We start from the raw sequence: 25,687 nt of genomic DNA, 5'->3' as shown, positions 1-25,687 counted from the left end.
TTTATTTATTATTTTTTTTAGAAAATATGATATTTTAAAATTTGTAAAGATTAAATATTATACTCATATAAATATAACATTTTGATGTTTAAAAATGAGATATACAAAATTTTGTGATATAAATACCAAAAGAAAACCTTTTAAAACTAAATCAAGATAGTCAACTTGGAGGTGCTATAATTTTGGAGACCGATTACTATACAAACCGACAATGATTCATGACAACTTTCAATTCCAGCAATACTGAAAATCAACATTTGTGGTCTTGGATGGCTCCTTTCTTCATAGTTAATAGTGCGAGGATTGTAATTATCTTTAAAGACAAAGTGCATTCAATATTGCAAGCTAGCAACGTGTTTGATCTTATATCACAGTGAAGACCATAGGCAAAGTTGACTTGCAATACGCTTAAGTATTTACAGACATTACAAGAATTAATCGTGTGACTGTATCAGTTTAAATGTTGATAATGTTCGATCCAAGTTCAATACTTTCATGTATTCTCACCTTCTTATCTACAATTCTTTTCTTTTTAGTAACTGGTATTCAGGCACAAGCCAAAATTCTTCCTCGAGATGAAGGCAAGTTTTTAATTAAGTTTGATTCTTCATTCTGTCAAAATAAACAGGTGAATTAATCCTTGTTTATGTGTGAATAACACCTCAAATATAAGATAATATGTGAACCTTGACTATTATTTCAAAATGGATAAGATATAAGCAACAGATACCCGAAAGTATTTGATGTTATTTTGCAGTGAATGCGCTTCGTGAAATAGCTAAAGAATTGGGAAAAGAAGATTGGAATTTTGACCTGAACCCATGTGATGGAGATCCCAGTTGGAACACAAATGTACAAGACCCAAGTTCTCAGTATAACAACAGTGTTGTTTGTGATTGCTCGTATCCTGCCAATGTTTGTCACGTTGTTGAGATGTATATATGCAGTTTTGTTTCATTTTTGCTTACTTTAAACGAATCATCTATTATGGTTACATTTATAGATCACTCCACTTTTATCCAAACATAATTGCCTCTCACTGGTATGAATGTGGAATTTGTGTAAACAAAAATTAGAGGCCTAACTTATCCTTTTGAACAGATCTGTGAAGGGGCAGGATCTTGCAGGAGTTCTTCCTCCATCCCTAGCCAATTTACCAAATATCAAGATAATGTAAAACAAAGTTTTATGTATAAAAAGATACCATGCTTAAATATATCATGATTCATTACAACATGGGTTGCTTGTTGCAGTGATTTATCGTTTAATTACCTAAATGGCACCATACCTCCTCAATGGGAATCAACAAAGCTGAAATTCATGTGAGTTAATTATACATGAATCTCATTTTTCGATCTCTAAGTTTATTGATATCTATAAGAGTTCCAACTTCCTAACAATTAAAAGTTACTGTAATCCAGATCTGCTACGGCTAATCGCTTGACAGGGAGTATTCCAACATTTTTGGGCAACATAACCTCACTTTTATATCTGTATACATTCTCAAATTTTTGTGATGATACTTTATAAGTAATGTTATTACATTCTTCATGTTTGTTTCTGTTTAACGGATAATTAAATGGATAACAGGGGACTGGAGAACAACATGTTCTTTGGAGCTGTTCCTGCTGAGCTTGGAAAATTAAAAAATTTAACATCTCTGTAAGACCTTCTTTGTATTGTAGCTTTACTACAAACTTTTTTGATTGTAGCTGCTATGGTAACTACTGACTAACTGATACGTGTTTATTCTTAAATTGTAGGGTCTTGAGTGCTAATAATCTCACTGGTAAATTGCCGGAGGAGCTTAATTCTCTGACCAATTTGATAGAACTGTATGCACAATGCACCCTTCCTAAAAAACATTATAGTATAAATTTTCATGCTGTACACTAGCTAGAAATTTATCTTGCCCATTTCGTAGACTCATAACTGCTTCTCAGTTCTCACCTTTGTGCAGCCGGATAAGTAGCAACAACTTCAGTGGGAAAATTCCAAACCTTGGAAACTGCACAAAACTTCAGAAATTGTAAGTTTTTTTATTCAGTATTGCTATTTGTATATCTCCAACTAACAAGTTTTCAACGCCCTCCAAAAAAATAGAATGAAAAAAGAAAATAAAATACTCATGCATGTCCTCCATGATTAAGACAATAGATACTCACTAAAATAACCAAAATGGAGGTGTTGTTTCACAAAATGATCATTTTCGGAAACTATCACAAAATACTCACCCATTTTGTATAATATATTTCCACCAAATTAACAAAAAGTAGTTGCGATTCACCGCAAAGCAATTTCACAAGTTAAAATATTTTTGCCAAGTTCATTTTACAAAATAATTGCTAACTTTGTGATATTCTTTTTCCTTCAAAAAATTATCATCTCGTGATATGACTTCTGCAATTTTGGTCATTGCAATGAATAACCCTTAAGACAATGACTAATAGGGGATATTAGCAATAATAGTATTTGTTCTCATTTATTAGGTGGTAAAACATTTTTAGGTCATGTGTTCAGTAAAACAAATATTGGAAACATACATCCATGAAAAATATCAACTACACATTATATACAATAGAGAGTAGATACACACAATAAATATAAAAAACATATACATGTAATAAAGGTGGAGTGGACCCAGGGGTAAGCAAGTATATACCATACAAATTGCAAAATCAAAAAGAGAGGAAAACAAGGACCTCTGCTATTCTACTACCCCAATTTTAAGTCTCTACACCCTCCTATTTTAGGTGTCTTATCTGAGCTAAACAATGTCCCATCTCAATTACCATTCTTGAAAAATGTATATGATGTTTCTTTTTTTGGTGATTGTCGATGGACGCTTTTTTCCTAGTCCACGTCTCTACATGAACAAGGTATACTTTCTCTCTTTCGCAAGATGAGCATGTAACATAAAAAAGGTACTGCACATGTTACACTCCTCAAAAATAAAAAGATAGCATACGCCAAAATTCAAAACATTAAACTCTAAAGTAAAAAGTACATGCATAATTCCAGAACATATAAAACAAAATTTTGTCCAACAAAATAACTAATTATGATGCATATAACAACCCAACATATGTATCTCAACCTTGATAACCAATACATGAACCTAATCCACGATATAAGTAAAAAACTATATAGATTTGAATCTATATTCCAACAACAATATTCTATTTGCAGTAGTTTCCTGCACCACAACTAGCCTCCATATTCTTGACACTATAATTTCACTTCTAAGATACACTTTGAAAACAAGTTGCCCCCAAAATAAATGGCTAGAAGCATGCTCAAAAAAATCTCGAGGTAGAATAGGAAGCTTCGGCATATATTCAAACACATATCTATTGTAAAAGGAATGGTTTTACTTAATTAGGAAAATATGATTTTCACCAGTTTTGGACTTTGCGGTCTTGTTTGGTCATCGTAGCCTTAGTTGGCACCACAACCATGCTACCAAGGAAACACAACCATGATGTCGGGTTGATCTAACGCTACAACTCAACAATCTCCTACTAGGAGGCTCGATCAACTTGTACTTCTGTGCCATAGAACTATGTACAACTTCTTCACACACACACACACACACTCTCTCTCTCTCTCTCTCTCTCTCTCTCTCTCTCCCAAGTCTTTTCTTCAAGTATCTAGAGGACCGGTTGAAGCCATACAGAATTTCAACTTCTTTGAAGTTACCACCTTGGTAAACATACTTGCTGGATTCTTCGTACCAAGGATATTCTTCAAGTGCAGATTCTCATCACTTATCAATTCTTTGATAAAGTGGTATCTTATCTGAAAATGTTTTGTTCTGTAGTGAAACACCAAATTTTTTTGCCAAGTGGACTGCACTCTACTTATCAAGATATAATACATAATCTTTATGATGCATACCCAGTTTGAAAATGTTTTGTTCTTCAAGTATATGAGTTGCTTGCTTGGTTCTGCAATAACCATCTACTTTGCTTCTACGGTAGAAAGAGAAACACTCTTCTTTAACATGGGCATCCAACTTATTATTGTACCTCAAATTTTGAACATATAACTTGTTAACTTGTTGTGTCTTTCCCTTAATCCATAAAGCCCCCTAAATCAACATGAGCAAAACCTTCCAAAACTACCCCTCTTTTTCTGAAACATTGGACAATTTTAGAAGTCCCTTTCAAGTAGTGTACGTAACACCCACCCAATTTTTTTTCCAATGATCTTTCCCCGAAGTACACATAAATCGCACTACATGAGCAATATCTGGTCTGGTGCACAACATATGTACATCTAGCTACCAAATTTTGAGGGATGGGGAACTCTAGCCATCTCTTCTCCGTCTTCTTCCATTTTTGGGGATTGTTTCTTTAAGATCCTCAACTAACTTTTCAAAAGTGTACCATTGGCTTTAGCATCTTCCATGTTGAACTTCTCAAGAACCTTCCTCATATACTTTGCATAAGAAAGTTTAGAGTACCAGCAACTTTGTTTCTTGCTATTCTTATGCCCAGTATCTGCTTAGCAGCCCTTAGATCCTTCATCTCGAACTCTTTTGACAACTGCTTATTCAACATGTTGACTTCTTATATGTCTGATACAACTATCAACATGTTATAAACATATAGTTGCAAGATGATGTATGAGTAGCCAAAGTTTTTCAAGTAGCAACAATGATCCATCTCACATCTCTCGTACCAGCTCGTTTGTATGAACTATCAAAATTTAAGTACTCGCTTCCTTGGAGCTTGCTTTAGAGCATACATATTTTCTTCACCTTGCACACCCGATTTTCCTTGCTAGGTTTTGGAAAGCCCCTTAGTTTTTCATGTAGACATCTTTTTCTAGGTCCCTGTGTAAAAAGATTGTATTCACATCTAGCGTCTTTAGATGGATCTTCTGCATCAGCAATACCCAATACCAGCCTTGTAACGTCTTAAAATATAGAGTAAATTTTTCATTTTTAAAATAAAGTAAAACCATTTGATATCATTCCGAAAACAACAATATCCAAAACATGAGTAACAAGTTCCAGTAGTTATCAGAGTAAATCATAAAAAAAGATAGTGTGGAATCTCCGGTAGATACGATGCTATTCGACCGGCCACTTCCCCTTGCTACTAGAAGCATCTGAAACATTAAAGACTTAAAACGTATGAAAAAAGTTTAATAAGTTCCCCAAGATATCACATACAAAACAATTAATGGGCCCTTCCCTGAATAATGGACCCCATCCTGAATAATGTGCCCCACCTAGAGTATGGGAATAATAGGCCCTGCCTAGCATAACATAACAACGGGCGTTGCCCAGCAATCATGTAAACATACTAATAAGGCCACAAAAACAACAAACATAAAATGACACCTCATGTCTAATAATAATATAGTAAGAAGACTCACCTCACAGTCAAAGCAGCTAAACACCACATCTCACAAGAAACGTAAAGGCTGCTACTACGAACAAGATAAACATTATATAAAGGGCCAAATCTTAGTCTATGACCTAAAACCCGAAAGTCTAACCGCTCAAAAGTCAACGGTTGACTTACCACGCTGTGGCCAACCCTATAGTTGTACTGTGGTAACTAGATAACAAAACAAATGCGGCCAAACCGCAACCCCACATCGTGATCTCCTACTTGCCGCGCCATGGTGAACGTCCAAAACAACATAATGGATTAAGTAGTTAACCTTTAATCTCTAGAGTTCAAAAGCTCAGATTTGATAGCTCTAAAGGTCTTAATGGACAAATTTTCTAACTTTATCCATTTTCATGTGTCAAATGTTGGGAAAAGTAGGGTTTATGGTAGAGATCTGGATACCAACTTGGACCGTGATATCACTTTCCGAACTGATATTTCTACCCTATGCTTGGGTTACAAAAAATTCAGTCTAGGATAATCCAAGTGGACACTTACGATTCTAGGCACAGAAATCATAAGCCAATATGCTAGAGGATTCTGTGAAAGTGTGATAAAACGAGAGCTTAAGATCGTAACCCTCTTCTGTAGAGGAAGAGCTGTTTATATATTAAACAAGATTAGGGCTCTTCCCCTTGGACCCCACTAGGGGCGCTGTCCCTGGACCCCGCCAAAGGGGCGCTGCCCCTTTGGAAACCCCAGACCCCCGACTAGTCATCAAACCGGCTTCTAATTCGATCTTATACATGCGTGCACTCCGCACAACTCCATACATATATTAGAGTAAACATTATGAAGCCCCTTAGCTCACATGTTAGTTTCAGTTACTTAAAATGACATGGTGACACTAAAATCACCAACATCAAATGCAACCAAACTCTAAACCTCATTCTAAAATGAACCAAGACACATGCTTGCCCTTAATATGAAGCATGCAAACACACCTTTCTTTCAACACTCCATTCTAGAGATCATTTGGGCTACTTAAAAGGTCCTGGAGTTGCTCAACTACAAATATATTTAGAAGAGGAACTCAAAACCACCCAAAAGATGCATAAACCTAGATCTAGAAAAATAAATATCAAGGTTACAACTTTATATCTATAAAGGACCATAAATCTGATGTAGAATCAAGATCAAGCTTGGAACAATACTCCGTTGCACCAAAATTGAGTTTCTTTTTCTTCAATCTTCACCAAGAACAAGAGCTCAAGAATCAAGTATGATGGCTAGGTTTTGGAAGAGCGAAATTCTTAGAGAATGGGGACTACCAAATGAGGCAACCCTAGAAGTTACATCCCTTAAATAGGGCCCAAGGCCCGAGGCGTAGGGTTTTGAGCCTCAGCTGCCACCGCACTGTGGTGAAGACCTAGTCGCATTTCCATTTAATGACGTGGTTGGCGCCGTGGTATAGGCTTTACCGCATCATGGTGTCGGGAGAACTTCAATTCCTTAATTTGAAAATAAAAAGACTTATGCCTATAATATAGATGTTACAAGTCTGATAGTCATCATATTCATCATTGGAGAGAAGATCTCATTGTAGTTGATCCTCCCTTGGAACCACTTAACAATAAATCCTTCCATGTACCTGTTCCTACCATCTGTCTCATTTTTTTTACCCAAAACACTCATTTGTTCTACCAGGCTTTCTTCGTTGTTGGTAACTTGACGAAGAACCAATTTTGGTTCTTGTCAAGTGAGGTGAACTTGTCTTCCATTGCGTTCTTCCGTTGTATGGACTTTTTAATCTCCTCTGGTATGATTCAGGTTCATCATTCTCAATCAGCAACAAGTAGTTAGGTGAAGGAGAATACCCAAATGGAGGTCATCTTTTTCTAGAGTACGTCTGGAAATTAGGAGTTTGAGTCTTTGCCTTATGTACATCCTCATCTTCTAAACTCTCATCATATCTTATGTTCCCACTATTTTTAGGTTCATCCGAGTTCCCACTGCTTCTTGAACTTTTAATTATCTTTGAATTACTGATAAGGTTTCGCAATGTTTTCCTCTGAGAATTTGCAAAATTAGATGTTGCCTTACATGAATAAAAGAGGGATTTTTTTTTTCATTAAGTATGTATCACTTTGTACTTGGTATGCATTTTTCAGGATCTTTTAGCAAGTACATGATATACTCACCACATTACTATTTTGACCTTTAGAATAACCCTTAACACTATCTCTTATAGGGATGAGCATCGGAACCGGGTACCCGCTTTTGGAACCGGAACTGCCTCGGAACTGGTGGTTCTGGAACTTGAACTGCCTTAAGCGGTTCCGGTTCCGGTTCCTAAAGTTATGGAACCGCCTTAGGCGGTTCCGGTTCCAATTCTCATTTTTTCGGAACCGCTACCCGCTGTGTACCCACCGAAACCGGTTTATATATATATATATATATATATATATATATATATATATATATGTGTGTGTGTGTGTGTGTGTTACTTAGACCGGTTTACAATATATTGGTTCGATTCTGTCCCTCTTTGGTCCGAATTGATATGATTTAAATCAAACTAAGCTGCGGTTTTAACGACAAAAGTTAACAAAGTTAATGTAACCGGATTACCCGCTCCTGGAACCGGAACCGCCAGTTCCGGGACTGGTTCCAAAAATTTAAGAACTGCCTAGAGCGGTTCCGGTTCCGGTTCCGGTTCTCGCCAAATGATGGCGGGTACCCGCCTATGCTCATCCCTAATCTCTTACACTGTACTTATTAACAGTAGTGTAAACACTAAATCCTCTCCAACCCATTACATTATATTGAACACTAAAAATAACATTCTAGACATATTCTTTTTATCCAACGTTTCTAATTTTACAGAAACAACCCTTATATTTATTAGGTTTTTATCAAAAATTTATAACCAAAACATATTATTCGTGTATAACTAGTTATCCTATTATTGAAATAATCCTTTTATGAAATGAAAAAATTACATTAAAGATTAAACACACATCACCAACACTATATTTAGTGTTGGGTTAGAGCAACTTAACACCAATTTTAGTGTGGGGTTGGAGACGGTGCTTAGATTAGTTATTTGATCATTCTTTTTTTGCTTACTGCCATTATTTCTATCTTCTATCCTCAGAGAGATCCAAGGTAGTGGTCTAGAAGGACCAATACCTGAAAGTCTTTACTTCTTGAGAAATTTAACAGAACTGTAAGTTAAACATATACTCCCTCCATAGGATCTTCAGTTCTTTCTATTCATGCAGTAAGTACTAATCAACATATCTTTATGTGATCTGTGTGCAGACGAATTTTTGATTTAAGTGGAGAGGTCTCACGTTTTCCAAATCTGAGTAGGTTGACAAGCTTGAATAAGTTGTAAGTTATAGGGTGTAGAAATCTACTAACAAGACTTTAATTTCAAAACTGGTACCTTCATAAACTTTGGTGGATGTTGCAGGATGTTGAGAAGCTGTAATATAACTGGGAGTATTCCTGGTTATATATCGCAAATGTTCAATTTGAGACATCTGTAAGTCCTCTCTCTTTAGACCATATCTGTTTGCAGTATCTTATATATTTCTACATGATAAGCTTCTTTGATTTCTATTTAAATTTCCTGAAGTATTCTCTCTATCTATTTTCATATACTTACACAGAGATCTCAGTTTCAACAATCTGAATGGTGGTATACCAGATCTAAGTGAATTGAATCTTGAAAAAATGTAAGAAAGATATGCATTTACTTTTTCCCTGTATGATTTTCTTCAAAACTATTATTTCTCTAGATTGCAGAATCATATATGTTTGCAGTAGTATTCTACTCTTGAGTATCTTTGATTTAGTGAAATGACTTGACTAGGTATCTGACTGGTAACTCCCTAGACAACAGTTTTCCTACATGGATCACCGGTAATCTGTATGTTTTTTTGACCCTCATTTTCATAATAAATTTTCTTAGAAGATGTGTTTGTTATAGTTCATAGGCATTTACTGTAATGCAGTGTAGTAGATCTTTCCTACAACAACTTCAGTAAAAACACTGTACCACGAGTTTGTGGTGAATCACTGTAAGTTTTCAAAACTCTATGTTCCTTTCATGTGCACAACTAAATTAAACTTAAGGTTTTATTTCCTTTATTAGGAACTTATTCAGAAGCTACTCTAATGGGAATGACTCGTAAGATTATAACCTTAATATTATTCTTTAAAATGAATGGAAATAAATTCTATATAATAAGAGGTATGTGATATTTGGTTTGATGCAGAGACCTTGGGAAATGCCTTAGCACCCGTCCTTGCTTAAAGGGTGAGCAACATGGGTCCTTATAATGTTTTATTTCCATAAAAAATGAATGGAACTCGTTTGATCTATTTTATATTTCTCTAGACTACTATTCAGTTCATATAAATTGTGGAGGGCCACAAGTTACCATTGGAAACAAGACTTATGAAGCAGATGAAGATTCAGGTGGACCTGCAAATTTTGTTCCTTCAAGTGATCATTGGGGATATAGTAACACAGGAAGCATCTGGTCTGCGAATGAAAGTGTTGCAAATTATATTGAAACTAATGCATCTGTACTCACTATGAATGGCTATGAACTTTATATGAAGGCTCGCCACACGCTCCTGTCTCTCACTTACTATGGTCGTTGCTTAGCAAATGGAAAGTATACTGTGACTCTGCATTTTGCTGAGATAGTTTTCAGAGATAAACAATCTTACCAGAGTCTTGGAAGACGTGTTTTTGATGTTTATGTTCAGGTTGAATATTCTTTTTTTCCTAAACTTTCACAAGTGGACTATTTTCATACTTAAAATAGATCAATGATATATTTGTATAAATCCTGTTCGTGAAGGCTTCCTCCAAATTCAATGACATTTTTACTTAATAATCTACAAGAATGAATGATGCAGTTCCTTTAGTTTTTATACTGTTGTATTTTTATTTGTTCTTTTCTCCTTTTTGCAGGGTGTAAACATATTGAAGAATTTTGATATCAAGATTGAAGCAGGCGGGGTTGATAAGGAAGTACGTAAAACCTTAAAAGGCATACGTGTTACTAATAAGACATTAGAAATCCGGTTCCAGTATGCTGGAAAAGGTACAACAGCTGTTCCATTTAGAGGAGTGTATGGCCCTTTGATATCTGCCATTTCTATGGAGGCTGGTATGTATATTCTCCACATATTTTATGTTAAATTTACAGTAAGTTACACGAATGGTCTTTGTGGTATGGGGTAAATTATATGTGTTAGATTGTAAATATTACATATATTAGTTTTGGCTTAATTAGCTCATTAATTGGCCCGTAGGGTTTCCTTTGCCTAGGGATCATGCCTTTATTTATAGTCTTGTACCGTTTCCTTGTAAATAATATAATCAATAAGGTATTTTCACGCTCAATCTATTCTTGTTTACATGGTATCAGAGCGAGGTTTAGGGTTGGAGTGTTTTTTGTGTTAAGCATCGGTCGTGCGAATCATCAAAAGTTTTCCTGTCTAACACTAAGAAATGATACACAATAAATAGAGATGCAAAGTATCTAACCCTAGAGCTATTTAAGGATACAAATCGAATTTACAGGAATCACAATTACATACATAATAAACTACATAAATAATATTTTTAACTAATACGCCCCCTGAGTCTGAGAATGGGGAAGAATGCGCAGACTGGTCTTGAATATCTGAAACAAAGCTATAGCTATGTGACCTAACAAGTGAAATACATATAATGGCTAGGGTTTCATATTATTATCAAAGAGAAGCAAAAATACAATAAAAAGGAAAGACATAATATATAGACAAGCTAATTAGGGTTTCCTAGCGAAAAGGCCCAATCGTAAAACCCAATTCAAAATAAAGCCCAAAATATTATTAGGCTAACATCCCCCTTCAAACTCACAATGCAACAGAAATAAGCATTGAGAGTTTGTCAGACAGAAAATGGAATTGAGGAGCAGTCAACGGCTTCGTAAGAATATCAGCAATCTGCAAAGAGGAAGGAACATAAGGAAGGGAGATAGTGCCCTTCTGTAGATGATGACGTGTGAAATGACAGTCAATCTCAATGTGCTTTGTGCGCTCATGAAACACTGAATTCATGGCAATCATTATCGCACTCTCGTTATCACAATACAAAGGGGTAGGTTGAGAGATGTGAACGCCCATATATGCCAGAAGCTATCTCAACCAAACAATCTCACAAGCGGCGATAGCCATGTCTCGATACTCAGATTCTGTAGAAGATCGAGAAACAACATCTTGTTTCTTGCTTTTCCATGATATCAATGAATCTCCAAGAAAAACACAATACCCAGTAGTGGACTTACGATCATAAATATCACTATCCCAATTTGCATCAATATAGGCACACAACTCAAGAGAGGATGAAGAAGGAAACATAAGAGTGCGGAACTGAGTACCACGCAAATATCTCAAAATACGAAGAACAGCTCCCCAATGAACAGTAGTAGGAGCAGTGACAAACTGGCAAACCACATGAACTGCATGAGCAATATCCGGTCTAGTGACAGTCAGGTAAACCAAACTCCCAACAATGGTACGATAAAGACTTGGATCTGATAATGGGACACCATCGGTTGGAGAGTACTTTGCATTACTCTCTATAGGCATATCAACTGTTCGATTATCCATGAGTCGTGCACGCTCAAACAAATCTGAAATATACTTCGTTTGAGATAAAAGATAACCCTTTGGAGATTGAGCAACTTCAATCCCCAAGAAATAACGAAGTAATCCCAAGTCTTTCATAGCAAAATGGTGAGCCAAATGACTCTTTAAAGACTCTATACCATCATGATCATCACCAGTAATAATCATGTCATCGACATATAAGGAAAGAATAATCCGACCTGCATTCGTACATCGAATAAATAGAGCCGAATCATGGTTACTTGGTTGAAAACCAAGAGAACTAATCACCGTAGAAAATTTCTCAAACCAAGCACGAGGGGCTTGTTTGAGGCCATATAGAGCCTTCCGAAGTCGACAAACTTCACCTGGTCAGTGAGCAATACCAGGGGGAGGAGACATGTATACTTCTCCATGAAGATCACCATTCAAGAAAGCATTCTTGACATCCATTTGACAAATCTTCCATTGGCGAATGGAAGAAACTACAATCAAGGTGTGAACAGTCGTCATTTTTGCAACAGGAGCAAACATCTCCTCATAATCCATACCATACTTTTGCGCGTACCCTTTCGCAACAAGTCTGGCTTTATAACGCTCAACGGATCCATCAGACTTTGTTTTGATTTTATAAACCCAATGACAACCAATCGTGTGTTTTCCAGGTGGAAGCGGAACCAGATCTCATGTATGAGTCTGATAAAGAGATGCAAGTTCCTCAGCCATAGCAGTCTGCCAAAGGGGATCAGAAATGGCCTCTTTATAGGATGTTGGCTCAAATAGACAATGTACATTAGCAATAAAAGAGGCAAAACCCGGTGAGTAAGAGGAATAGACAAATTCAGGAAGCTTTGTGGACTTCTTATTACGATAAGGTCTCGATGGAGGGGGGTCTTGATGATTTCCAGGCAGAGGATCAACGATAGGTGTTGGATCAGCCACATGTGGTGGATCAGCAGCAAGTGGTGGATCAGTGACATGTGGTGGATCATCAATGTCAATTCTAAACGAATCAATAGTACGGAGCTCCTCTCGGGTTGCATCATGTGACTGAACATGAATGCTATAGAATGGAATATGCTCCAAAAAGGTGACATTGCGAGATACATACAGTTTCTGATTTGAAGGATCATAGCACTAATAACCTTTCTGACCAATACCATATCCCAGAAAAAGACAAAGAATTGATTTTGAAGACAACTTATCTCTCTCTACATGAGGCTTCAAGACAAAACATGTACACCCAAACACTCGTAATGAAGAATAATTTGGGAGTTGTCCAAACAACATTTCATAAGGAGACTTCCCCGAAGTGTACGCAATAGGAATGCGATTAATAACATAAGTAGCGGTATGAACAGCTTCTCCCCAAAACATACTGGGAACTTGAGCAGAGAGTAGTAAGGATCTAGTAGTTTCTAGGAGATGTCGATGTTTTCTTTCTGCAACACCATTCTGCTGAGGAGTGTCTATACAAGATGATTGATGTATAGTGCCATCAGATGCCAATAATTGTTTAAAATCATTGGAGGTAAATTCTCCTCCCAGATCACACCGAAAACATTTTATGATAGCAGAGTGTTTGAGTCTTGACAATAGCTCTGAATTCACTATATATGGTGAAAAAGTCAGACCTGCACTTCATAAAATAAACCCACGTATAACGAGTGTAATCATCAATGAATGAAACATACTAGTTAGCTCCTGACTTTGAGGTTATCGGAGAGGGACCCCACACATCAGAATGCACAATATCAAAGGGATCAACAGAACGAGTGACACTTTTATTAAAAGGTAAAGTAGAAAATTTTCCCAATTTACAACCACAACAATCAGAAATATCATCAAATTTCAAAGAGCCTAACACACCAGTGGAAACCAAAAAATGTAAACGAGACGCTAAAACATGTCCCAAACGAGAATGCCAAAGATAAAAAGGAGACAATGAAGGGTTTAAACGAAAAGACGACAAATCGACACTAGATGCAACAACATCAGCAACATGTAGCTGCTCCAAGACATAAAGCTCCTCAAGTCTACGGCCTATCCCAATCACCCTCCGAGACCGAATGTCCTGTACACAGCAGAATGAATCAGAAAAGAAGACCCAACAACCAGATTTACACAACTGACTGACCGATGCAAGATTCAAAGAAAGTGTAGGAATGTAATACACATCTGTTAAAGATATATAAGGAGTGAAAATAGAACCAACACCCTCTACTGACATGGGTGTAGCACTAGCAGGCATAACAGAGACGGGTGTACGAGAAGATAATGAAGCAAAAGATGAAAAATGTGGTGACATGTGATGAGATGCACCAGAATCCAATATCCACAAGGATGAAGGAATACCTGACATGTTGGATGAAGACAGACCTGAATGAGACATGGAAGCTGACATGGCAGTTGGATTGGTAGCTAAGAACTGTCTGAACTGCTCAAAAATATGTGGATCCAAGGCTGATGGTGGTGTGAAATCTGTTTCATTCTCAACTGAAGGTGTAGCAGCAGCGTACTATGGTGGCCTAAAAGATGAAAAAGAGGGACGTGACTGTCCAGAAGACTTGTTCTGCTGTGAAGACTGAGAGTGTGCTAGTGATCTTGTTTGTTGTTGCTGCTGATTTCCCTTACTTGTCAGTAAAGGACAATTTGCCTTCCAATGGTTTTTCTTCTTACAAAAAGAACAGTCATTAAATGCAACTCTGGGACGATTTTGGTTTGAAGATTGGGGTCGTTGTGAAACATAAAAGACAGCAGGAGTGGCTGTCTTGGGAGCTTTGTAAGCATGAGACTTGATACGAGTTTCTTCAGCAATCAACTCCTACACAACCGAATCAACAGTGGGAAGAGGTGTATGATGCAAGATTGATCCACGCAGACCTTCAAAATCTGAACGTAATGCCATCAAGAACTGAACCAAACGTTGCTCTTCCGTTCTATCAATATAAGGCTTAAAAGCCTTCAACACATCAGGTTCTGTAAGAGCTAACTGGTCCCACAAATCCGACATAGTTGCATAAAATTCCTGAACACTGAGATTGTTCTGTTGGAGGGCTCGAATATCAAACTCTAACTGATATTGCGTTGCAAAGTTAGACTGAGTATACAACCTAGCCAAGTGATCCCAAACCTCCTTTGTCGTGTCATACTTCGCCAACTGAGTACCAACAGACTGGATGACAGAATTATTAATCCATGTAATGATCTTTGAGTTATCAGTCTCCCATGAATCCAGTAAGGTTTCATAATTAGCGGCCTTCTCGTCTGTTGGTTTCTTCTTGTCACCTGTAACAATCCCCCACATAGTCTTGCCCCGCAAGAAATTTTTCATAACATAACTCCAATAGGCATAGTTTTTGCCATCAAGTTGAATACTAATGGACTGAAGAGAATCATCTCTTGGGGCCATATTTCAATATCAGTCAAATAGTAAATACGAGTAGCAGCAAAAAATGATCAAGATCTCGAAATCAACAAAGCTAGACGAAAACGAAACCCTCAAAACCGACAAACGAACAAATCAAACCAAACCAAATACAGAAACGAGCAAAAACAGCGTACCCCAAAATTGCAAATGGTGACAATGAACAGTGCACATGAACAGTACCGATGAATAGTGCGATGCACAGTAACCGCCGATGAACAGTGACTCGATGAACATTAATCGCCGATGAACAGTACACGCCCCCAAAACAAAAGAAAAACGAAAAACTACAGATAATCATCCGAGCTCTGATACCATGTAAACTAACAAGTGAAATACATATAACGGCTAGGGTTTCATATTATTATCAAAGAGAAGTACAAATACAATGAAGAGGAAAGACATAATATATAGACAAGCTAATTAGAGTTCCCTAGCGAAAATTCCCAATCATAAAACCCAATACAAAATAAAGCCCAAAATATTATTAGGCTAACAAGCTAGACCTTCCGTGAAAATGTTTACATATTGGTAGTCGGTGAAGATGTGTAGAACCCGGATGACACCAATAGCAACCTTGTTCCACACAAAATGAATATCAATTTCAATGTGTTTAGTGCGTTGATGTTGGATAGGATTGCCTGATAGATATACCGCAGAAACGTTGTCACAAAATATGATGTTGCCATCACGTGTTCAAACATATAGCTCAAGAAGAAGGTTACGGAGCCATGTGATCTCTGTTGTGGTGTTTGCAACACCTCGGCCTTCAGCTTCTGCGATAGAATAGGATACCATGTGTTGACGTTTTAAAGACCAAGTGATAAGGTTATGTTCGACAAAAACACAATAACCCGATGTTGAGCGTCTTGAATTTGGACACCCCCAGTCAACATGAAAATAAGCAGTTAAATTTGAGGACTTGGAGGGAGAGATTAGGAGAACATGAGAGGATGTTCCTTTCAAATATCACAACATACGTTTGAGGAGCTAGAAATGAGGTTCGCGCGGAGCATGCATACATAGGCTGGCCTGTTGAACAACGTAAGCAATGTTGGATCTCGTGAAGGTGCCATTAGTGAGAATGGTTATGTCCATTGTACTTAGCTTAGAATCAATGTCACATGGAGTGTAGCTTAGTTTACAATTTTGCATCTTAGCCCGGGCATTGATATCATATGTAATATGCTTCCTGGAAAATAAACAAGCTTCTCGATTTATGTTTCACCTTGATGCCTAGAAAATGATGCAATTCCACTAAATTTGTCATGGAAAAATCCTTAGAAAGAGACGAAATTATGTAGCAAAGGAGTTGGTGATTGGTGGCGGTGAGAATAATGTCATCAACGTAATGTAACAAATAGGCCATCCAGTTGCCTTCTTTATATATAAAGAGAGACGTGTTACATGAGGAACTGTGGAAGCCAAAATATTGAATAAATTTTCAAATATTTAATACTAGACACGAGGGGCCTGCTTTAGTCCATATAAAGATTTGCGTAGGCGGAAAATGAATGATGGATTGGGCCGATTTGTGAAGCCTGATATTTGGTACAAGTAGATAGTCTCGTTCAGGTGCCCATGAAGAAAGACGTTTTTAGCATCCAACTGGTTGATTGGCCAATTTCTGGACACAACTAAACTAGGTACAGTGCGAATGGTGATAGGTTTTACAATGTGGCCGAATGTCTCGTCGTAATCTAAGCCAATATGTTGATATTTCCCATTAAAAACTAATCATACCTTATGTCTTTGAAAGAAACCATTTGGATGGAACTTATGTTTGTACAGCCACATGCAGTTAATGATGTGAGTATGTAACACCGTAAATTTTCAAACAAAATTTTTCATTTAAAATTCACTTTAATCTCATTAACAAAATCACAAAACCCCCAAAAATATTGAGTTATACAAACACATGTTCATAAATTGTTTAAAACAAAATCCAGGATCCTCCAAAATATATCTCGAACTTGTGTGGATGTACAATCAAGTCGGTGTCTTCCTGTGATCGTGAGAAGTACCTGAAACACATAACACATAACGCATAACACATACCACATAACACATAACACGGTAAGCACGAAGCTTAGTGAGCTCCCCAAAATACCACTCAAATCTCATTAGCCTCTCATGGCTATGCTGTAATAAGACCATCCGGTCAATGTGTCTCAGTGGGACCCTCTGGTCCCACAACTCGGGTGGACCCTCTGGTCCTATCTCAGTAAGCTCAGAATAATACACAACATAAATCACAAAGACATAATGCAGGATATCAATATACTCAATATAAGCACATAAGACCCTCCGGTCACACAAAGGTTACCACTCTAGGTAAGTATAGTGAGAAGACTCGCCTCGCAAGCAAGCAAATAAATAACAGTGTACACGAATCTCGAACTAGCCTCCGCTTAACACATAGGATAATTATCTCTAACCAACACTTAAATCACGACTCTAAATAAACTAAGTTATTTTCTCTCTCAACTCTTGGAATATGTAAAAGACCATTTTACCCCTCCATGGTCCCCATAAACCCTTGTCTTGACCAAACCCTAAAGTCAACAGAAGTCAACACTCGAGTCAATACTCCATGTTGACCCAAATCGCCAAGTGCATCTATGTGACTCATCGAGTCCCCTCGATTCCTCTAAAATTTCGCGAAAATCCAACTTAACTCGTCGAGTTACCCATGTCTAGACTCATCGAGGAAAACCCTAGCTGGCTCGTCGAGTCAGCTCATTGAATCGTCGAGTCCATTCAGTTTATTTCCGCATTCAGACATTTTAAGTTAGATCTACAACCCCAAACTCTAGATCTAGCCTCCCAAGGCTCGAATGACACGTAAAGCCGCAAGCTTTACATTCATACATGGCATATTAGACTCAAAATGCCAATACAAACTCCAACAATGGTTAGATGCACAAAAGCTAGACTCTAGCTCAATAAAGCTCGGATCTTTGGGCTCTCAAGTCCTTCTACAGTCCAGATCTGAGGTGTCAACCTCATGATATGCTTAAATAACTCATTGTCAAGGATGGATGGGAGAAAATCCTCAAAACCTCCCTAAACTAAGATCTCACAAAGGAAAGGTCAAGCCGGGAGCTTTTTACCTTTGCACTAAAGCTAACCACTGAAGAACTCTAGATCTACAGCCCCTCCTTGATCAAACACACCAAGCACTCCAAATCTCTTTCAAAGGATGCACAAAACCACTCAAATTAGTCTCTTTCTCTCTCTCTCTCTCTCTCTCCCAAACCAGTCTGCTCGATTAGGGTTTCACACAGGGAAGTTGGGTGGTTGGTGAGGCGGAAATGAGGGCTTAAGGCCCTTTAAATAGGACATAAACCCGATATATTAGGGTTTCCACTCGCAGCGCCAACTCACTGAGTTGGTCTCTCTAACTCGTCAAGTTTGTTTAAAAACCCATGTGGTCAATTCGTCTCTACTCGACGAGTTGGAGCACCCACTCATCGAGTTGTCCACTTAACTCATAATTAAATATTTAAATATTTTACTTGGGAGTCGGGATGTTATAGAGTATTATTAGGCCATGAAACCAGTTCACAAGTATTATTGTCTGTCAAAGCCTCTATTTATAGTCTTGTATCGCTTCCTTGTAAAATATAATTAACAAGGTATTTTCACCATCAATCTATTATTGTTTACAATATGTTTAGTACCTACCTATTTTCTTAACCCGGACCATCTCTAGTATATGTTTTTGTTGTGTCTTTGGTCCCTACATATATAAAAAGAGATTTTCCCTTCTTTATTTACTCCCTCCGTCCCATATTAATAGTCTATGTTTTCTTTTTGGTTTATCCAAAAATAATAGCCTACTTCTTAAAATGATTATCCCTTTTACCAAAAGACCCCTCATTATTAGTTAAACTACCATGAAATTAAATGCATCAAAAGGGTACAACTATCATTTCATTTAATAAAGTTAGTGGTAATTAATGGTTCCTTAATTAATCTACATGTTTTTTGTCTGTAGACAATAATTTTGAGACGAAGGGAGTATTATTTTATTTATTATTTATAATTTAAAAAAAAATTAAAATACATCCTACCCACCCCCTTCTAAAGCTGGTAAATTAGATTATATCTTCCTCTCTTTTCTCTAAAATTGAATGTCTCGAACCATAAATCACATGACCACATAGCCGTTGAACCACTGACGACCAAAAACAATGGTAGCCACCCATTGAAATTGGAAGTCTTGAACCCTGTACGGCGCTCTTCTAGCCACCAATATCCAGATCCAACCGCCGAGCCTAGCACCAAAACACCGAAAACTTGATCTTGACTGTTGTCGTGAAGTTGGCATCGAACATAAATCTACTTATTTCTTTCTTCCCTTCTCTTTCGCTCTCTTTCTCTCTCTCACACACACATACACACAGACCTTGTCTCCGACGGGGTAGAGAGGGACCAAAAATCCGATATGCATTTTTTTTCTCCAAGTCATGTTTCAAAAAGAGGCGGAGTATAAATTTTTGAAAAACTTCTCTTTAATCTGGGATATAGATAGATGGAGGCAAAAGAAAGTAAATTGTATGTTGGAGTTCCTGAGTTAGAAAGAAAGTAAAGGAAGATTAGCAAACAAATAACCCTTGTTAATCCTACTTCCAAATCCTTCCAATTTGGTAGGAATATTAGGAGAGAAGATCATCCTTTATCGTCTCTTCTCTTCTATCCAATTCCTTTTAAAAAATAATATCACGAACAGGATAATGTCTCTTTTCTTTCTGGTTCTCTTCTCTTCTTAAGTTGAACTCTCTTCTATCCAATTCGTTTTAGAAAATAATATCAGGAACAAGATAATGTCTCTTTTCTTTCTAGTTCTCTTTTCTTCTTAAGTTGAACTCGATAACAAGGTGGGAAAGCTTATCTTTGGTTTGGGTTTCTTGTTGAAATTTTTGAGAAGTTGGTTTTTTAAGTTTGTACAACTCTACTTTGTCCCCATAAGTTTGTTACAAGTTGAATTTGACCTTTTTTGTACGTTTGATTTTCATTTTTAGCATATGGGTGTGATTTACATTAGGTATGAAGTTTGTTCTTTGCATACGCATTTCATATATAGGGTGGTGGAAGTAATGGTAGGTCAAGTAGCCAAGAGACCGGTGGTGTCAAATTTTGGTTTGAAAGGTTTGATGTGGTATTTTTTCCGATGGAATATGCAATGATGATTTATTTTGGTGGCAAAGGTGATGGTGATTTACTTTGGTGGCATAGGCGTTGGTAGTTTACTTTGGAAATAGAGGAACCAGATGGGTGGAATATGGAAGGGATTGAGGTTTTGGATGTACAAATTACAAGGTTAATCATAATTATATGAGAAGTTGACAAAGATAACCACTTCCTTACTCCTCATGCCAAAAAAAACCAAAAAACAAAAAACCTAGTCTCCGAAAATGACCAAGCAGCCCGCTACTAGAGGCTTTTGTGGAGCCATGTGTCATCAACCAATGGTCTCTCTTTATACACTTTGTTTTTTTGTCATAATTTTTTTCCTTTGTAAAACAAATCTGAAAAAACTAAAGTTCTTAAAATTTAAGTCTCTATAAAATGAGTATAGACATGAAAATTTGAAAAAAAAAAAGATTATTATTTTACTTTTATAAATTCAAAAAAATGTATCTTCAAATAAATAAAATTTTAAGGGATTTTTTTTATCAGTATATTAGCAATTTCTTAAAGAGAAAAGGTTATGATTCAACATGTTTATACCCTTAATTTTATATTATTCAAAAATATTAAATGATCCAAGATTGTAAGATCCAAAGTTATATGATTCAAAATGTTATAATCCAAAATATTATGAACCAAAATTTGTTAGAAACTAAAATATATAGTAAAAGACTTTATTTGGTGTAAAAATTATTTGATCCAAAATATTATGATTTAAAATATTTATGATTCTTAAGTTTTGATTAAACATATTATAATTCAAAATCATTTGATCCAAAATTTGTTATAAATAAAGTCTACATTATATCATTATATATATATATATATATATATATATATATATATATATATATATATATATATATATATATTGGTTTTTATAAAAATAAAAATTTAAAAAAAAATCTTTTATCAAAGTTTTATGACCATGCCCATTTTATAGATAATTAAATTTTAAGAATTTTGGTTTTCTCAAAATTTTTTATAAAGAAAAATAAAAGTTATGATAAAAAAAGGTGGGTTGGAAGCCGGCGGCCTATTAGATAATGACATGTATCTCTGCAGAAGCCTCTATGTGGGCAGTGGCGGACCTTAGTGGTGCCCCAGGGGTCCCGGGCAACTGCTCCGACGCCGGCACGTAGTGTAAATTTTTTTTTTTAATGTTTTTTCTATTGGGTGCACCGGCTTAAAACACATTTGACACTACTAATATAAATTTATTTGACAATTTTTTTTAGTGCCACCCCTACGAAAATGTTCTGCGTCCGCCACTGTATTTGGGCTACAGAGGACTCTCTTCGGATCGGGTGGTCATTTTCAGAAACTTTTTTTTTTGTTATTTTTTTGGTATGAGGGGTAGGGATTTACTAGGGAAGTGATTATATTTGTCAATTTCTCTAAACAAATAACATTAGATTATAAAGGACATACATAAACAATAAGAAAATTTAAAAATAAATAAAGAAGGGTAATATATTTTTTTTTATGTCTGAGACCAACGATGCAACAAAACATGTAGTAGAGATGATCTGAGTTAAAAAAAATAGTTTGGGGCCAAGTGCGTAGATTACCCCAAACCATAGGTACCATTCGTGTAATTTACTCTTTTTTTTCACAAGCAGTTACTATGTGTGGTTTATGATTGTCATTTCTATTATAATCATAATCTACTGATAATCTCTTCAAGTGACTTACTGTTACTAATATATATTGCTTTCATTAGAGTTCAAGCCTCCAGCTAAAGGCAAAAAATATACATTTGTCATCATTGGAGCGGTGGCTGCATTGTTGTGCCTCAGTCTCATAGTTCTTGGCATTGCATGGAAGGGGGGTTATATAGGGGACCAAAATTCAAGAGAAAAAGGTGTTTGATTACTAATTAATTAAATTTTTGCCATGTACTTGTTTGTAGTTTGTGAAGTACATTTATTTCATTGGTAAAATATTGTTTGCTTGTAGACCTAAGAGGATTGGATCTGCAGACTGGTGCATTTACATATAGACAAATCAAGGCTGCCACTGACAAGTTTGCTGATTCAAATAAACTTGGCGAGGGTGGTTTTGGGTCGGTTTACATGGTAACATTGTAACATGCATTAAATTTTCTTTTTGACAATTCACATTGTGAAAAATCTACAGAACTTCACTTGGAACGTTTTCTGATGTAAAAATATAAAATATGAAAGAAAATAAGAATCATATTGAAAATACATCTACTTCATCATCTAATTCATCAATTACAGGGTACCCTATTAGATGGAACTCCAATTGCTGTGAAGAAACTCTCTTCGAAATCAAAGCAAGGAAATCGTGAATTTGTGAATGAAATAGGCATGATAGCTGGTATACAACACCCAAATGTTGTAAGGCTATATGGCTGTTGTGTGGAAGGCAACCACCTACTACTTGTTTATGAGTACATGGAGAATAATTCTCTAGCACATGCTCTATTCGGTATTCTCCTTTCCATCTTCTTCTTAAGTAATAACTCTCTCACCCTATAAGAATTTTGAAGTTTATATTTCACTTTGTAAATTAAATATGTAATCATTAGTCAAATTTGTAAAATAGTAAAATATTGTTTAGTAATGGACCAAAGTTAGAGCTCTCAAGCATAGACCCAATAGGTCGACCCACTCAACCCATTTAATCAAATAGGTTGTGTTTGGTTTAAAACTTGTGAATTGTTTCCAGCCTGCCAATGCATTCAAATACATATTTATTGTCATTTTATATACTATTTTTATCTTATAAATTATAAAATACAAAAGCAAAACTCCAAAGTCTTAGAAATTTCGAATGTTATGTCGATAATCAAGTTGTAGTTGTATACTTATATTTATCTGCAACTTTGAATAATTATTTGGGTTTGTTACTATTTTAACTAAATGAGTCAATCTAACATTTTATTTCTAAACTTTGAAACTTAAATGTGTCAATCTAGAGCAATCCATTTATCTAACATATTGGGTTGAGAAAAAAAATGGGTCTACTTGATCAGGTCAATCCTTTTATTTGACCTTTTATCTAGGGTTCTAGTTGAGCTGGAAATCTTAACAGTTTAATTAAACAACTTGGGGTGCATCGGATGAAAATCTCAACCTGTTTAATTGAATATAAACAGGTCAACCTGCACCCACCCAACATGACCCATTTCCGGTTTAACCAAAACCAAGAACATGAATATTATAATAACGATAGGTAGCTATAGGTTTGAACATTTGCAAAAGAACGAAATGTTACAAATTAAATTGGACATCCCAAAGTGTAAACTATGTCATCTTTATTTCCACAAAGAGAGTCTCTCTTCCATTTACAACAAATTTCTAAATTTAAGATTTAAAATGAATTTATAAAATACCAGAGCACAATAACTCTAAGTTGGAAAGTGATTGGCCTACAAGACAAAGAATTTGTGTTGGCATTGCAAAAGGCTTGACATTCCTGCACGAGGATTCGGTGCTCAAAATGGTTCATAGGGACATCAAGGCTTCAAATGTACTCTTGGATGCTGACCTTACACCAAAGATCTCAGATTTTGGTTTGGCCAAACTCGATGAAGAAAAAAACACTCACATTACCACTAGAGTTGCTGGAACTATGTGAGTAGTTGTCTTGTTGTTCCTTTTCTTATATTGTAACGCTTATTTTACTTTTAATTATTCATTTGCTCGATTTGCTTTTGGTACTCACAGAGGATATATGGCACCAGAATATGCATTATGGGGCTACTTAAGCTACAAAGCAGATGTATACAGTTTTGGGGTTCTTGCTCTAGAAATTGTTGCAGGAGAGAATAATATTAAATATCGGCCAACTGAAGATTATTTTTGTCTTCTTGATTGGGTAAACCTGTTTATAAAAGAACTATAGTTCGATTTTTCCCCACAAATCCCAACTTATTGACTTATCTGTTTCTCCTTTCTAAGGCCGTTGTTCTGAAACAAAAGGGGAGTTTGATAGACTTGGTGGATCCAAGATTGGGCTCTGGATTCAACAAAAAAGAGGCAGTGAGGATGATCAAAATTGCTCTATTATGCACTAATAAGTCCCCGGCTCTTAGGCCTACCATGTCGGAAGTAGTTAATATGCTTGAGGGTCGTATCAAAATCAAGGAACCAAACATGAAAGTAACTATGTCTGAAGAGCAGCTTGTGATTGGAGAAATTGGAGAGAAGTTTAAAGAGATGAAACCCCATGAGTCTGTTCAAACAGTGATTTCTATTGAGGCAACAGCTTCCAGCTCAAACAGCCAGCCTGTATCCCAATAGTAAAAAATTCTGAAAAATGTTGACATGTACTAGAGTAAGCATTAGTATCAAAGTCAAGTTCTTTATACTACTATAAATGAGATGTTTATATTTCATTTTAAGGATTTTGAAACAGTCTTTTTGAAAAAAATTGTTTGATACATTTCATCAAATCTTGGTTGGTTGTACAAGAAATTTGCCTTCAGAGGGGGTGAGTGTCTGAGTGGGTGATGTGTTAAATTGTTAATGGTTGATGGTGGTGGTTATTATGTTCACAGTGAAGATGGTGTGAGCACGGTGCTGTTAGCAATGGTTCCAGTGGGGGTATAGGTGGGTCCTACCTGATAATAAAAAAAAATAAGAAAAATTAATACGAAAGACAAATCTATCGGGTGTCAGTTTTAGGGACCAAATCTTTTCTTTTCTTTTCTTTCGTTTTAATATCCTTTTGACATGTGTCATCATATTAGGCCTTTTAATTAATACATATTTTATTCATCTTTTGTCATGTGTCACCATATTAGGCCACTAATTAATGCATACTACTTGTCAACGTATTAGTTCTCCATTTCAAATTTCAAATTTTAAATTTCTCACTCTAATTAAATTAAATTAATAACATTAGAATAAAATTAAAATAAAATTAATACAAGTTATAGTTGATATAATATTTCATATATTTATTTAAATTAACGATTATAATTTTATATAACTAAAAAAAATATTTGTTAATTAGTAATTTATTTAAAATAATTAATTAATAATTTTTGAACTCTCACTAAGAAAATTTA

General features: G+C 36.0%; 1 protein-coding gene across 3 annotated transcripts; it reads left to right on the top strand.

The window, feature by feature from the left end:
• Nucleotides 1–240: 240 nt before the first annotated feature.
• Nucleotides 241–25,069, top strand: LOC145101668 (putative LRR receptor-like serine/threonine-protein kinase At1g07650). 3 transcript variants are annotated; one of them, XM_079038920.1, is made up of 24 exons: nt 241–581; nt 758–935; nt 1,102–1,173; nt 1,254–1,322; nt 1,422–1,493; nt 1,591–1,662; nt 1,764–1,835; nt 1,961–2,029; nt 8,503–8,574; nt 8,670–8,741; nt 8,824–8,895; nt 9,023–9,088; nt 9,226–9,282; nt 9,368–9,433; nt 9,508–9,543; nt 9,632–9,672; nt 9,754–10,130; nt 10,339–10,537; nt 22,370–22,510; nt 22,606–22,724; nt 22,890–23,100; nt 24,011–24,248; nt 24,342–24,492; nt 24,576–25,069. In XM_079038920.1, the coding sequence occupies exons 1-24, from the start codon at nt 461–463 to the stop codon at nt 24,915–24,917; spliced, it is 2,985 nt and encodes a 994-aa protein (XP_078895046.1). In that variant the 5' UTR covers nt 241–460; the 3' UTR covers nt 24,918–25,069. The 3 variants fall into 3 exon arrangements, with proteins under 3 accessions (XP_078895046.1, XP_078895047.1, XP_078895048.1); XM_079038921.1 differs by lacking the exon at nt 8,503–8,574; XM_079038922.1 differs by lacking the exons at nt 241–581; nt 758–935; nt 1,102–1,173 and having other exon boundaries at nt 1,408–1,493.
• Nucleotides 25,070–25,687: the final 618 nt, after the last annotated feature.

The sequence above is a fragment of the Lactuca serriola genome, chromosome 4, assembly GCF_051521515.1.
Source record: "Lactuca serriola cultivar US96UC23 chromosome 4, Lser_US96UC23_V15, whole genome shotgun sequence".
Lineage (NCBI taxonomy): Eukaryota > Viridiplantae > Streptophyta > Magnoliopsida > Asterales > Asteraceae > Lactuca > Lactuca serriola.
This window is presented reverse-complemented; position numbering and strand designations above follow the sequence as displayed.